The following is a 15,270-nucleotide window of genomic DNA, read 5'->3' as shown; positions in this document are numbered from 1 at the left end:
AGTATATATCATAGGCCTTACAAGGTCTCATCCACTAACACAAAAGGACTCTTCTGGAAAGTTATTCTCAGAAAATAATCAGCATTGCATAAAAATAATGTTACAGGGAAAGATTATCACAATGTTACAATAATGAAGTATTGGTGGAAAATGTACATATACAGCAATAGGATTTTTTTTTTTTTTTTACATATGCACAGACACTTTCTTTTTTTTTGGGGTGAGAACAATGAAGCTCTACTTTCAGCAAATTTCAATTATACAATATAGCTATCACCATGGTTTAAATCAGACCTTCAGACCTATTCATCTTATACTAAAACTTTAAAACACAACAGTGTACATTAAAATTGTGTTTTCGAAACTTATACCATCAGATTGTGAGCACTGTTACAATGAAAAATATGTAATGCAGTAAGACAAAACCTGAAGATGGTGGAAAAGGGTATGTATAAAAGACAATTATACATCAAAATACTGGCATTGGTTTTCATGGGCTTTTATGAAATAGTTGATAAATTTTATTGTTTTCTGCATTTTAAAAATGTGTCAAAATTTGCATATACTACCTTTTCAGTTAAGGGCGGGGACAAGGGTATTATTTCTTTTAAAGTACTAAAAGTTATGAAGAAATATGACCCAGTGGCCAAGCTATTTTTCTACAATAACTCAGCTCACCAGCACTTACTTTGGCTTCCCCATCCGGCAAGAAGAGGTAGGCACCACTTTTGTCCTTTTTACTTGTGGTTCCATACCATGAAAATTGTACTTTTACCTTATGAGGTTCACCATCTTCTTTATTTATCATTTCCTAAAGAGAAAAAATTTAAAGGCAACTCAGTGTTAAGATATTAATGATGTTGCATCTGGTTCCATGTATGTCAATTTAGTAAGTTACCTCAGGATAGATTTAAAAATGCTAATAGTCTCTAATATTCACAATTCTTGGATGAACACTCAAAATGTTATACTTAACCTTAGAATTAAAAACCTTCACAATCGGAACAAAAAGTCAAAACACCCTTTTGTAAAAAAAGAGATACACAAATTAAAATACTGAGACCAGTACTTCTCCAATCTTCTGTAGTGGAGGAGAAGGCTTATTTTTTATTTCCAATATGCATGAACCAATATTTTTGTAAAGTACAATAAAAGTGAATTACTAGAAAATTAAATTTAAAGTAATATACCAAACACATACTCAAATTTTTTATAGATTCAGTAGGCATAAATTGACTCTGTCAAATTGTTTTCAAATTTTTCTAGACATTTCTAAAGAGTCACTGCTTCTACACTTTTGTGGATCAGTTACAAATAGTTCACAAAGGAGCACCAGCCACAAACTATACTTGTATGAAGCAAGTGGTCACGAAGACCACAAGAAGAAGGTTCACAAAGCTCATTCACCTTTTCTCTCAGAGTATTTGCAAAGACTGTTTCCCCTTTGCATAAGTAATTTCTACACATTATAATAAAACTAGAGGCCTGGTGCATGAATTTGTGCACGGGTGGGGTCCCTTGGCCTGGCCAGAGATTGGGGCCGATTAGGGCCTGTCTTGCCCAATACTGATCAGGCAAATGGGGGCTGGCTACAGGAGGCTGGCTGTGGGAGCACACTGACCACCGGGAGGCAGCTCCTGTGTTGAGCATCTGCCCCCGGTGGTCAGTGAATGTCATAGGGATCAGTCGACCGGTCATAACTGTCGCTTAGTCTTTTATATGTACAGATAAGCCTTTTATGTATTTTAGAACGATTCAGAACATACCTCCATAAGCCCAGATTGACCAAACTGAAGCTTAATAAAAGAGTTCTCCAGAGTTATTTCTTCAGCATTTTTCATATTCTTCACATTGAAAATGCCTTTATTTTCTATGTTACCATTATACAGGACATACTCAGCAACATGTGGATATGAACTCGATGATTCCACAAGTGTATACACTTGCAGTCCCAATGGTGGCATCTGTGCTAGAAAAGAGATCTTTAAAAGATAGAAGAGGGAATTTATTAAAGAAAAATGTACTCTATTGAAAGAAAACACATTTATACTTGTGGTGAAAAGAACAAGCTAATTCTATAGATATGTTTTGATAACTCAAGGGTAGAGTATCAACATCTCAGTTTATCCCAGTAACCTAATAACTTTAAATTAGTAGGACTATCAGACATTGTTTTCACTGAATAAATGAAATCATGTGACCATTCTCAACTGTCTTACAGTGCTCATCAATGTTCAGAGGGGGAAATTCCCAATAACAATAAGGGTTTACTACAAACAATGATTTTTTCCTAATTACTAGGATCTTTTTACAATACTATATTTCAGTAAATTAAACAGAAAAATGGGCAATGTAATAATGTAAGTATTAAGCACACTAGTTCAGTCAACACCAGCCACCCAATGCCTGGGATCTAGCAGATACTGAACAAGGTTTAGAGGATGCACATACTGTAAGACAAGACCTTTTAGGAACTACTGTTCTATTTTCTAGATGGGGTGTTTCCTGTAATATCTTACCAAAATTTGTATCATACTTTTCATTTCTACTTAAAGGATTCTGAGTTTATTAGAGCAGCTAGCAATGGCTTTTGACAAACGGAAGTAAATCTCTTTTAGAATTCCTCACTTATGGCTGTGTCTTCAGAAGTAACAGTTAAAACTGCACTCCAGACTCGAAAATTTCAACCTTACTAATGATGTTGGGGTTTAGTTTCATATTGCTTATTTTAAGAAATCCCCCTCCCTGTCTGTTACCTGGTCCAGATTCTCCCTAATTATATCTTGGAGAAGAATCATTTTAGAAAATAACTCTTTCATGATATATGTCTCTCCTTTGCAATAAAAAATTAAAAGTACCCAAAGTTATGTAGAAAGGTGGAATTTATCTCAATCCTGATATGCATAATTATCATTAAATTGAGTTAGACAACAAAAAATCCACATTCTGTAATGATTACTTAAGGAAAAAGTTACAATATACATGCTTACAAAGATATACAATATACATGCTAATATGAGCTAACAGTAACATAGAATATACATACTAATAAATGTTCTAATATTTTGGGAAACACAGAATCTATTTTCCTTGCGTCATTTAACTGGCCAGTTAAACCTCCTGGTAAGTACAATTTTAACCGCTTCACACACAATGACTGGACAGTTCTAGGAGTCATGTATACATATATAAACTAGCCATACCTTTTTAATGATGCCTCTAAGTTCTGTGGCAGAAACATACCTCATAGGCTGTTTGTGAAATAGTAGTGGCTGTATTCCAAACCGCACTCATCTGAATTTTCACAGGCTTCCCCGAAGCAGAGGACACTTTTACTGTGGGGGAACTCACACAGACTGAGACCAGTGAGGTTCGTTCTTGCTCTGAAGGATTATAGACCACAAGATACCTGCAAAAACAGCTGCTTCACTATTGTGGACTCAAAATACTTGCAGTTCTTTAATGCTATTTGTAAACTCTCAGCTCACAGATAGTCATAGAGTCAACATGTGGAGAAATTACATAGAACATTTTGGTGAAACTTTTGGAGAACATGCAATTTCATCACAACAAATATTGCACAATACAAAGGTAATGAAACAACGGTTCACTTTCTCAGAATAAAATGTTATACAAATAGAAGCCATTAATAGGATTGTAATAAAGTTATTTTCATGTCCCAGAAAAATTACTGATATACATATGATCTGTCTCAAAGAATTAGTTCTATACATCTAATATCTTGATCCCTGCCTAATCTAGCTGAATTAAAGAAATATATAAGTTATTTGTAATTTAACCATAATTAATTTCAACTAAAATTCTGACATTCATTTAGACCACTAAAACAGCAAAAAATGTATGATTATACATGTGGAATCACATAATTCACACTTATATTTTAAATACAAGGGGCCCTTATATCCAAGAGACTTAGTTCTGAAAAAGATATTTGAAATCAATCTACTTAAAATAGGGGATAAAATTTTATAATAAGTAGTGGCAAAATATTTGATTGGGACTTAGCTAGAGAAAGGAAAATAAAAACTATTAAATAATTTTAGGCAATATTTGCCACTAGTGTTATTTTTAGAATGAAAAAAAAATGAACTGAGTGGGGTTTTGGTCAGACTTTTTCCAACAGTTTTTATACTAGTACATTATGACATCCTTCCTATAACATTTGTTTTTACAGGATGGTCCTAAACATAGCTATATTTATTTTTTAAAAAGTCAAGGACTTCATCATTTTTCCTAAGTCCTCTCTCCATTCTTCGATATTCCAGTGATTCTCAGTTGAAGAACCTAACATCCTTAGTTTTCTCAGTAGCATCACTTGGCCAGATATTCAGTTTTATGGCTTTTCCTCTGAGTAGAAATGTTTTAGACCATCATATCACAGACTTCATGAATTCTGAAGCCTTTGCAAGATTTATGATTTTAACTTTAACCAAATTTGTATCATATTATCTTTACTTAAATAAGAGGATATTGCAAAGACGATGTTTGACCAATACTACAATTCACTGATTCATTAGTGATTATTTTCATGATCTGAAATATTGTTTTCCTATATAATCTTTTAATTGCAAGAACATAGAACTAAAATTAGATAGTACTGCTTTTCTCCCTAAGACTTAGCAGCTACAACAAAGGTGGTAGGATCAAGATAGCATCATTTAGTCAGTGCATCAGAAAGTCTAGTAGTGGTCCTTTATCCTACATATGTGTCCTGTATATTTCAACTGCATTACAGACCATTCATTAAGAAATAAAATTAATACCTATAGTGGTCAAAACTAAAGTGAAGCACAACAGAAAACACAAAGATAAAGGGGATGGAGCATAAAATCTGTAAAGTGTTTGTCAAGAGAAACATTTATGATTGACATAATATTCTGAAATAATCGAGATTCCTTACACATATGAGAAGAGCAGTAGAAGCCATGCTGTTAAAACATATTTACGAAGACCATCGGGGCCTCCTAATACTAGATGAATCCCGTTTTATCTACAGAAGCAATTCTCAAAGAGAGCATACCTTGAAGGGTATGCTTAACTGACTTACCTAAGGGATCTATCAACCTTTTTGCACCCTCCTATTGCTTTGTACTAGAGCTAACCTTGTACCTGACTATTCTTCTATCATGAACACACTGGAGAATCACAATGGCCAAGATTCAATGTTACTAGCAGGATGGTACTCTGTTCCTAAGGTGCACTGGGGAAGAAAAAATAGCTGAGGATCACTCATCCTCAGCAACAAAGATGTTCAAATCAGCATCCTAGCAAGGAATAATTTACTAATTACTACTGAACTCCATGTTCCCTGACTCCAGCCAGTCTCCTAATTGTGTAGAAGCCCTGAGGCACACCCTGGTACTAAGCCTAGAATTCCCTGGCAAGTTCTTTGGATACTCTACTACACAGAATTGGTCATAAAGATTCTGAAAATAAAATGTAATATGTGCTCAAGCAATAAATTAGATAACAAGCATCCAGAACACTGATTCCTTCCCATGGGAAAAAAAGAAATGACTCACATTTAAAGCAAATAATAACTTTAACCATACATTTGGTTTTGTATAATATTAAATCATTTTTTATAATAAGCTGTGAGCTAGGTTCTGTTTTGTTTCATTTTAGTAGCTAATTAGTATTTGACCATAATGATGTTTCTACTGTACTGAATGATTATGTAATTATCATGCCAGAAATATATTCAAAAGCTAAATGTGTAGAGTATATAATGAGCATAATGCTGCACTAAGAAAATAATATTTTTAACATAATTAGAGATTCACAGCATATTTTTCAAGTGAATCACAGCACAAATTTATCTTTTACACACAAACTTCTATCTATGTATATTTTAAGTATAGAAGAAACATGATTATATATGAATTATACTTCCTTTGGGAATAAGTACACCATCATAAAACAATTAAATTTCACTGTCATTATTATGTTCGGTAACCAAACATTTCTTATACCACTAATATTCCCAAACCTGAGCCCTTTTAAGCCCTTTAGTTGTGAATAAAACCAACGTTTTTTTTTATATATATTTTATTGATTTTTCACAGAGAGAAAGGGAGGGGATGTGCCCGCAACCCAGGTACATGCCCTTGACCGGAATTGAACCTGGAACCTTTCAGTCCACAGGCCGACGCTCTATCCACTGAGCCAAACCGGTTTCAGCAAAACCAACGTTTTTAATATCTTATAATATCATGCTCATTTACTGGAAATTAATGTTTTACCCACACTAACAAAAGAGTACTATCTATACCCTGAAAATGATAATTTTTTATTGTCGGTATTACAGCTGTCCCCCATGTTTTTCCTCCTTTCTCCCTCAAACCCTGCACCTCCCCAGGCCTTCCCCACACTATTGTCTGTGTCCATGGCTTATGCATATATGATCTTAGGTTACGTTCTCCTCCCATACACTGAGATCTGTTATCTGTTCCATGCATTCATGCTTCAAAGTAATGAGAATAATTTCTATTTTACCTTGGAAATAACTGTATAGGAAGCTCAGAACTCTTCCCCCAAATCCTCCCATATTTGCATTAGCTTCCTACTTCTCATCTGTCACCAAGTCACGTCCAAACTCCTAGTTCTCATGACACTAAGCCCCAACCACTTTGGGTTACCAGCAATTATCTCAATTCTCTATATCAAAGAACAACTCTTACCACATGAAGACAAAGCACTCATACGCTACCTGTCCATAGAATTAGAGGGCAGAAAATGATCTGCTTTTGATTAGGAAAAAAGGAATGGAGAAAAATAAAAGGCCATCTATATGCTCATGTCAAGCTGGGAATCACTTTATGAAAGAAGTAGAAAGAATTCCACTGTTCACATGGTTCTATCTTTGAAGATTCTATCAAGATGTTTATATTCAGAATTCCCTCATTTGTAGAAATAATTCACGTCATGTTAAGAAAGACAACTGTGGCCCTGGCTGGTGTGTTTCAGTTGGTTGAGCATCATCCCGTGACCAAGGGGTCACAGGTTCAATTCCTGGTCAGGGCACATGTCCCAGTGGGGGCATGCAGGAGACAGCAGATGGATGTTTCTCTCTCTCTCTCCCCCTCTCTTTTCCTCTCTTTAAAAACCAATAAAACATATTTAAAAAGTAAATAAAAAATTAGGAATAGTAACCTTTGTATAGTATTTTGATATGGATATATATTTGGAGTTATATGTTTACAAAAATTGCAATTTCTAAATTTGAAGTCCTTTTAATACAGCCCACCTACTTTTCTAGGTTTAAAACATAATCCTTACCATATTAGCCATTGGGGCGGGTTGGGGGGGGGGAATCAAGATATGAAAACAAAGGGGCCTTTTTGAGATGTATTAGATCTTCAACAATCACATTCAGTTCTGTGACTCTTAGACTCTGAAGTCAGACATATTCAAGCTCAAAACCCAAGTATGGCACTTAGATTTTGAGAGGCTTTGGACAAGTTATTTTATTTCTCCAAATCGAATATCTTCACAATCAGGAGACAAGATTGTTGTTATGATTAAATGATAAAATGTTTGGAAAAATCACATAGCCCAGCCTTGGCACTAAGTAGAATCTCAATAGCAATTAATTTCTCTCCTTTCCTTTAAAAAAACCTCCTGGCATCCTCACCAGGGACCATAGTACATGAATCATACTGGAGAGTGGAGTGAATGTTTTAATTAACCTACATCATTGAATTGCCTTAAATGTTGTTTTTTTGTGTGTGTAAGAGATATATAAATCTAAATGAAAGATATTAACAAAACCACAGGTGATAACACAGATACCTTGAAACAACAGGGGTGGTGGTGAGAGGGTAGAAGCACAGGTGCACAGAATCTCACACAATGCCTATCAAAATCCCATTACGCCCTGGCCGAGTGGTTCAGTTAGTTGGAGCATTGTCCGGTGCACCAATGGAAGGCAACCAATTGATGTTTCTCTCTCATCTCTCTCTCGCTTTCCCTCTCTAAAAATCAATAAACATATCTTTGGGTGAGGATTAAAAAAAAATCTCATTGAAATCCTTTTGTTGGGAGAAAGGTGAGAAAAGGAATGGGTCATTAATGAAGAAAAAAATCGGTATATATAAAAGCCTAAACATCTGGCTGACCAGCGACCAGCCAACTGGCCAGTAGCTATGACACACAATGACCACCAGGGGGCAGACGCTCAACGCAGGAGCTGCTGAGCGACAGCAACTTTGCAGAGTGCCCTCTTGCACTTTGGGACCCCTCGGGGGATGTTGGACTCCTGGTTACATCCCGATCCCCACAGGCCAGACTAAGGGGCCCACATGCCAGAGGGCTCCCCCTCTTCCCTGCTCACTCTGCAGATGCCCTTTGAGCCCCAGCACCACCCCAAGTGCAGCCAGCCAGGGAGGGGCCGGGGGAGGCTGGCTCCAGGGCATGTCTGGCCCATCTCACCCAATCCCGCCCCACCGGCCACCTTCTAATTAATTTCTTTTCAATGTGCGTGAATACATGCACCGGGCCTCTAGTCCTATAATATATCTAAAACAGATGAGACAAAAAAAAAAATGATTAAATGGATACATTAAAACAATACGCCAAAATTGATTCTAGATGAATTTAAACAAAAAATATACAAAATTAGTAATTTCTGATACAAAAGGTCTTTCTAATTATAATGGGGAAAAATATAACAAAGTAAAAGGATGGCAGATTTGCTAATAAAAGCTTAAAACTTTCCCATCTTAAACAATAAGATTAAAGAGTAAAAAAATAAAAGAAAATTAAGGAAATTTGTAAAGTGCTCTTACAAATCAATAGAAATATAAACACTGGAGTAGAAAAAAGTGAGCATTTTTCTTTTATCAAATTAAAGTTGAAAGATATATTATACTTTCATTTCCAGGAGAGACGGAGCAGCTGATGACAAACAAGAGCAGTTACTTCTACTGGCCAACTAGCCAGATAAAATATAAGTAATCATTTGCTTGAAGGCAATACAATACAGCAGCAATTTTCAACGAGTGTGCTGCAAGAATCGTAAAACATGAAATACTTGACTACTTAGTCAGGAGCACTGACCTTGTTTCCCTTAGATTGACAAATAAAAAAATGACAACAGTTAACACAAAGATACCTGTCTGATGGGGCTAAACCAAAATTATACCTATTTTGTCAGATTGGCAAAAATATATTTTTTGGTGTGCTGCTGAATTTTAGTAGTTAGTTTATATGCACCATGAGATGAAAAAGTTGAAAATCGCTATAATAGAGAATTGCTGAGAGGAAGAAAAGACTCTAGAGAAGTGAGCTGCCATGGTGGCCATTTCATCCTGGGGCATGCCAGTTCTCAGTAGGGGAGAGGCTGAGTTCCATGCAAAGCCAGTGTAAAGACTACATGAAGACCACTGTGAGAACACAAAGGCCCAAAAGAGCACTTGGTGGGGACTTAGGAGGCTTCAAGTATACGTTTGACTTTCTCATCAGAACATGTGCCACATACTAGGAGCTACACAGAAGGGGAGGTTTTAAATCTAAATAGAAAGCTTCTGAGATCCTTTAATGTCAGAGACAGCTTATGTGATTTCAGGGAGTAGGGCCTTCAGGCTATAAGATGAAAACTTGGTGGGCTAAACAGGAAGTTGAGTGAATTAGCCTCAATTTAGTTCAATCCTTTCCAAGAAAAGAGGAAAACATAAAGTAAATAAAAAGAGGAAAACATGAATAAAGTAAATAAAAAGACATTTTACCACAAAAATTAAATACTAAAACTGAAAATTAACTGTACGAAATTCCAAAAGGATGAATATTAGAAATTAACAACTCAGCAGATATGTTTAACAACATATATTCAGCAGAAGAGAAGTTAAACTATTAATAGGTATACTTCCTCTAGATCAGTGGTTCTCAACCTTCTGGCCCTTTAAATACAGTTCCTCATGTTGTGACCCAACCATAAAATTATTTTCATTGTTACTTCATAACTGTAATGTTGCTACTGTTATGAGTCGTAATGTAAATATCTGATATGCAGGATGGTCTTAGGCGACCCCTGTGAAAGGGTCGTTCTACCGCCAAAGGGGTCGCTACCCACAGGTTGAGAACCACTGCTCTAAATTCTAGGTAAATAAACTGAATATTATGCAACTATTTTTTATATTTCTGGATGTAAAACACTATCTACAAAGTATTTTTTAAATAAGAAAAATATAACAAAAACATACAACTTTTTAAAAGTAGGATATGTGGTGGAGATAACCAGGAAAGAAAAGCAGAAAAATACTTTAGGTAGAGTGCTCCCAAGAACAAATGCAGATTTTAGAAAAATGATGTTATTTACAGAGCATACAGACTATCCAAAACCACTGGAATCTACATAGTGAAGTACCTCTAAAATGCCAATATATGGAACCAGAAAGGAAAATAAATCTCATGTTATAAGGTAGTTTAAGTCACTGCAAGGAGCTTAGACCTTATTATATAGGTTATGGGGAGTGAGGTTTAATATGATAATATTTTAATTTTTAATACGTATATCTAGTTGTCAGGTGGAGGATGAATTTAAGGAGTCAAGACTCAAAATAGGAAAACCAAGTAGATAGCTACAACTGCCCAGGTAAGTAAAGTTAAGATATAAATTAGAGAGTGGTAGAAATACAAAAAGAACAAATTTGAGAAACAGGTAGGGTATCTTATCAGAATTTTTTCATTCCTTGGATAAGACTGGATGGGGTAAACTAGAAAAAAAAGTCTTCTGTAAGTCCTGGTTTCCAGAGGAGAAGAGTGATGGTGGTACCCTTACCAAGATTGAAGGGCAGTGAGAGGAGGTTTCAAGATGAAAGTGATAAATTCAAGTTGAGGTGCTTGAATTTGTGGTGCTTAAGGAACATCTACATAGATTTATCCTGATGTTTCTCAATCAATTATCCACTTACCCACTGGAAATATAAACTTTAGGTTACCAGGTATGATAGGCAGAATAATTATCCACCCAAGATGTCCACATACTAATCCCCAGAACCTATAAATATGTAACCTTACATGGCAAAAGGGACCTTTTATAAGAGGTGGTAGAAAGAGAATTGCTATACAACAAGTCTTCCTCTTGCAATAGTGCTGATATTTTGGAAAATAGTTTCCTATGTCCCAGTTATTGGACAAATTGGTTATTTTTCAGAGTTGAGTTTTCTACCCCCGAAGTTCCTTTCCTGGTGTTTATCCAGATGAATGCATTATAAATGATTTAGGTTTTAACAAATAAGAAAATGTCACTTGGACATGACCCTGGGAACCAGCTATTTTAGCCTCCTCTCTCCTCTGAAATCAAAGTTTCAAAAACAAGAGGCTGGTTAGTGATGAGGTGGGACTAGAATGACCCCCTGACTTTCAGTCCAGGGCTCCCTTCACAGTATGTGCCTCTCCAGGCATCTGACAGTGATATCTGCCCAATGCTCAATGATGTGGAAACAAGAGTTAGTATCATCAATGTTATCAGAATTTATAGCTGCAAATGCAACTCAATACTATAGAGTGTTAACCCTCAAAAGTATAACTACATATTTCAGGACTTTCTCCCAATGGGAAAAGCATTTCTAAGGCACAAGTATAACCAAAGTAGAATCAACATGTAATTTCATGACATTTATAAACAAAATAGGATTGAAAACTCGTACCTATTCCAGTACATAACAAAAAATAGCAAGTCAATAAAAAGGATAAATATTCTTTTCCAACTACTCAAAACTTTTGATACTGAAGCAATAAAAGAAATAGACACACAAATTGTACATAATTTGGCTGACCCCAAGAATCTTGCCACCAATTAAGTTGCTTTCACTCTCAGATAGTTTTGCCTAAAACAAAAATACCATCTGTTTTACCTAAAACATTAAAGTTGCTCTATTTTCTTGTCAATTCAGAAATCACATCTGTAGCCATTTTCTGAAAAGACAGCAAAACACATTATATTTATGGGTGACTGCATAAGGAATGATGTTCAATCAAAATGTAATTTTCATCTACTGAAAGAAAATTTCATTTCTCCAATGATAAAACGCTGTAACTTTGGAGGAATACACAGTACATAAACAGGCTGATTTTCACAAATAAAAAGACCTTCAAAGTTAATGTAGTAAAATAAGGTTGTTTTGGTTGGTAAAGACAGAACTACCAAATATTCACTTTGTCGACTGAAATATATCTTGTGTAAGACTGTTAGGTGAAAAGAAGAGAAAACAACTTTTCATTGGTGCTACATCTTTTCATGCTAGTGAGGCATCATATAAGAGGTAAAAACAGAAAAACAACAAAACACAAAGCCACTTTCTACTTTCAAAACACTTTTAAGACATAATATTGGTCCTGGGAAAGACAATCTACTCTACAATCCAATAAAATGATTGAAGAAGATACAAAACACTAGAGAACACAAACACGATGTTACAAGAGATAAAGAACACATTTCGAACAAAAAAGCACACAAGTTGTCCAATTACCTAAAATACTATGAGTATATATTAAATACCTACAAAAAAAATCTGAAACCCAGACATATATCAGTGTAAAAAAATAGCCCAATTGCACATAGAATTTTTGCCTAAAAGAATAAAATTATCAAATAATGCTACTTTCCTGATAAGGATGAAATACATAAGTCCAAAGGCTCTATTTAAAATTTTTCTTTTACCACAAAGTTGTGAAGTGTTCTAACGTCCAAGATGGGCTTGAAGCCCTCCCTGACTTTCTTAGGATCAGGAAACCTTAACTAAAATTCTTTTCCTTGTTCCTCTTGTAGTGCATGCTTTCTTAATCTACATTTAGAAGGGAAAAAATCTGGTTCAGAAGAATGGAAGAATTTAAAATATGCCATATCACTTCAGTCTATGCTCCGAAGTGCTCTGAGTTTTTTAGCTGTATGTTAGCAATTTCAGAAGACAGGATGGACACTGAGGAAAAGAAGAGCAAGAGGACTAAGTTTTCAAGAAACTAGAAAAAATAAACCACCAAGGAATCTCTCATACTAGAGGCCCGGTGCACAAAATTCATGCGGGGGGGTGAGGATGGGGGGGGCACTTTTATTGCCACTTCCATGAGCCTCTCAAACTGACAAACTAGTAACTATACTATTTATATCCCTGTTTCTCATTTCTTTATTAATTATCAGCCTAGCTTATGAATGAGTACAAAAAGGACTAGAGTGAAGGGATGTCTGACTGCCGGTTTAGGCCTGATGCCACAGTGATCAGGCCTAAACTGGTAGTCACACATCCCTCTCACAATCCAGGACTGCTGGCTCCTAACTGCTTGCCTGCCTAATTGCCCCTAACTGCTTCTGCCTGCCAGCCTGACCACCCCCTAAATGCTCCCCTGCCAGCCTAATAAACATCTAACTGCTCCCCTGCTGGCCTGATCTCGCCCCCCAACTGCCCTCCAATGCAGGCCTGATCTCACCCCCAACTGCCCTCCTCTGCCAGCCAGTTTGGTTCTGATTGGTCAGTTTCTATGCCAGTCAGGGTCAAAAGCTCTGCCTCCTAGGCAGCTATTGGCTCTTCACAGTTGAACCAGATTTGGTTCTGATTGGTCAGTTTCTATGCCAGTCAGCGTCAAAAGCTCTGCCTCCTAGGAAGCCATTGGCTCCTCACACTTTACCCAGATTTGTTTCTGATTGGTTGGTTTCTATGTCAGTCAGCGTCTTTGGGTCTATCAACAGGACCTGATCAGAAAGGCGGGGTTGATCAGCAGCCCGGTGGAGGTCTGGAGAGAAATGGAGGCTCAGCTGCTGGCTAGGCCCAGAGCAAAAGAGAGAGGCAAGTGCTGATTAACAGCTGCTACAGAGGCTACAGATCAGACCCTGCTTCTCTCTTCAGGCCTCTCTCCCGGCCTGATTTGCAGCCCCCTCAGCAGTCAGTGCTGGGTCACCTCGCCTGCTGCCGTAGCAGTCAGCAGGACTGGAGGACTGACTTCCAGTTGGTTGAAACTCCAGTTGTGAGGGACCCAGAGTTTTTATATATTAAGATTATTGTCAATTACTTCCACCCAATACAAACCACTTAAAAAAATCACTCACAAGCCAGATACTTAATTTACTTTAACACTGTCATAGTGTATTATGTAACTCCAACTATGGAGGAAGAACCTTTGGCATTACAGCAATAACAGAACAGAATCATTCAAAATTTGCATTATCTGGCAGACACACATAAACTAATTCCAGCTCTTCACTAGCACTATCTTATCTTCTTTCCAAAGTTTTTCTTAGATTCTACAAGTTACATATTTCTAGATATCTTACTGGAAATTATTCAATCATTCCTAAACTAAAGGTGGTAGTCTCCATGCTAACTCTGCCTTTATATTACAAGGCATCAAAATATCTCACCATATTTTTCTTCCCCTTCTTCAGCACTTTCCTGATTGTAGTCCTTGATGGGATAATTGTAAGATGTCATCAACAAGCAAAATCAGTTTAATTTCATTAGACAAACCACACAACTCAATTCCCCTATAATGAGAACAATAAACTAGAACCTCATGGATAGTTAAGAAAGTTTGATTTAAAATATAAACAGCAAACTGTCATTTTGAAATATAGACTTACCAGGCAACTTAGCAGGTACTCACTGAACATGCAACTACTATGTCATTGCTTTTAAGAAACCTTAAAACTATCATTTAAAATTCAGTCTGTTCAATCACTTCCACAATAAAATCTAAATTTAGTAAAATCTAAAATAATTTTGTACCTAGGAACAAAGTCACAGCAGACTAATTACAAGGGGCCTAGGAAGAAAGACTTTTATGAAGTTCACATAAAATATATAAAGAACAACTTGAAAGTACTGAGACAAACTCCACATTGTAAATCACTTAAAAGTCAATGTGTGAGGGAGAAACTAAGATGGCGGCAGAGATAAACACCAGGAAATTAATGCCGCGCACAACAATTGATTAATACCTCAGAGAAACAATACGGACTTCATCCAGAACCATAGGAAGCCTGGCTGACTGTAAACTCTACAACTAGAAGGAAGTAAAGGCACACTGAGACCCAGAGAAGCTGCAGGAGAGAAGCGCAGAGGTAGGGGACTCGCGCGCGCGGAAAGGGGCTGGCACCCGAGGACGCGGCTGTCTTTTTGAATCCGGAGGGAGTCACAAGATCCCAACGGCTCTGAACTCCGGTTCCGGGAAGTCTCTGGGGACCCAGAACTCATGCGGGGAGAAACTGGACTGTCTGGCAGCGGGCGATTTTGAGGGCAGGTTTCCCTCAGAGGTGCT

At 36.7% G+C, this 15,270-nt stretch overlaps 1 protein-coding gene across 4 annotated transcripts in view; it reads right to left on the bottom strand.

Annotated features, from left to right (window-relative positions):
* The window catches only part of MAN2A1 (mannosidase alpha class 2A member 1), a 160,255-nt gene that overhangs the window by 47,131 nt on the left and 97,854 nt on the right, over nt 1–15,270 (bottom strand). For all 4 annotated transcript variants that reach the window (XM_006754267.2, XM_015568442.1, XM_015568452.1 and 1 more), the window contains 3 exons: nt 3,244–3,409; nt 1,767–1,982; nt 689–811 (listed from right to left, as the gene is read on the bottom strand). In XM_006754267.2, the coding sequence (XP_006754330.1) occupies nt 689–811; nt 1,767–1,982; nt 3,244–3,409 (505 nt within the window). The remainder of the gene's footprint in view (nt 1–688; nt 812–1,766; nt 1,983–3,243; nt 3,410–15,270) is intronic.

Source organism: Myotis davidii, unplaced genomic scaffold, assembly GCF_000327345.1.
Source record: "Myotis davidii unplaced genomic scaffold, ASM32734v1 scaffold812, whole genome shotgun sequence".
Classification (NCBI taxonomy): Eukaryota; Metazoa; Chordata; class Mammalia; order Chiroptera; family Vespertilionidae; genus Myotis; species Myotis davidii.
The sequence above is the reverse complement of the archived record's forward strand: the minus strand, read 5'-3'. Positions and strand labels throughout refer to the sequence as shown.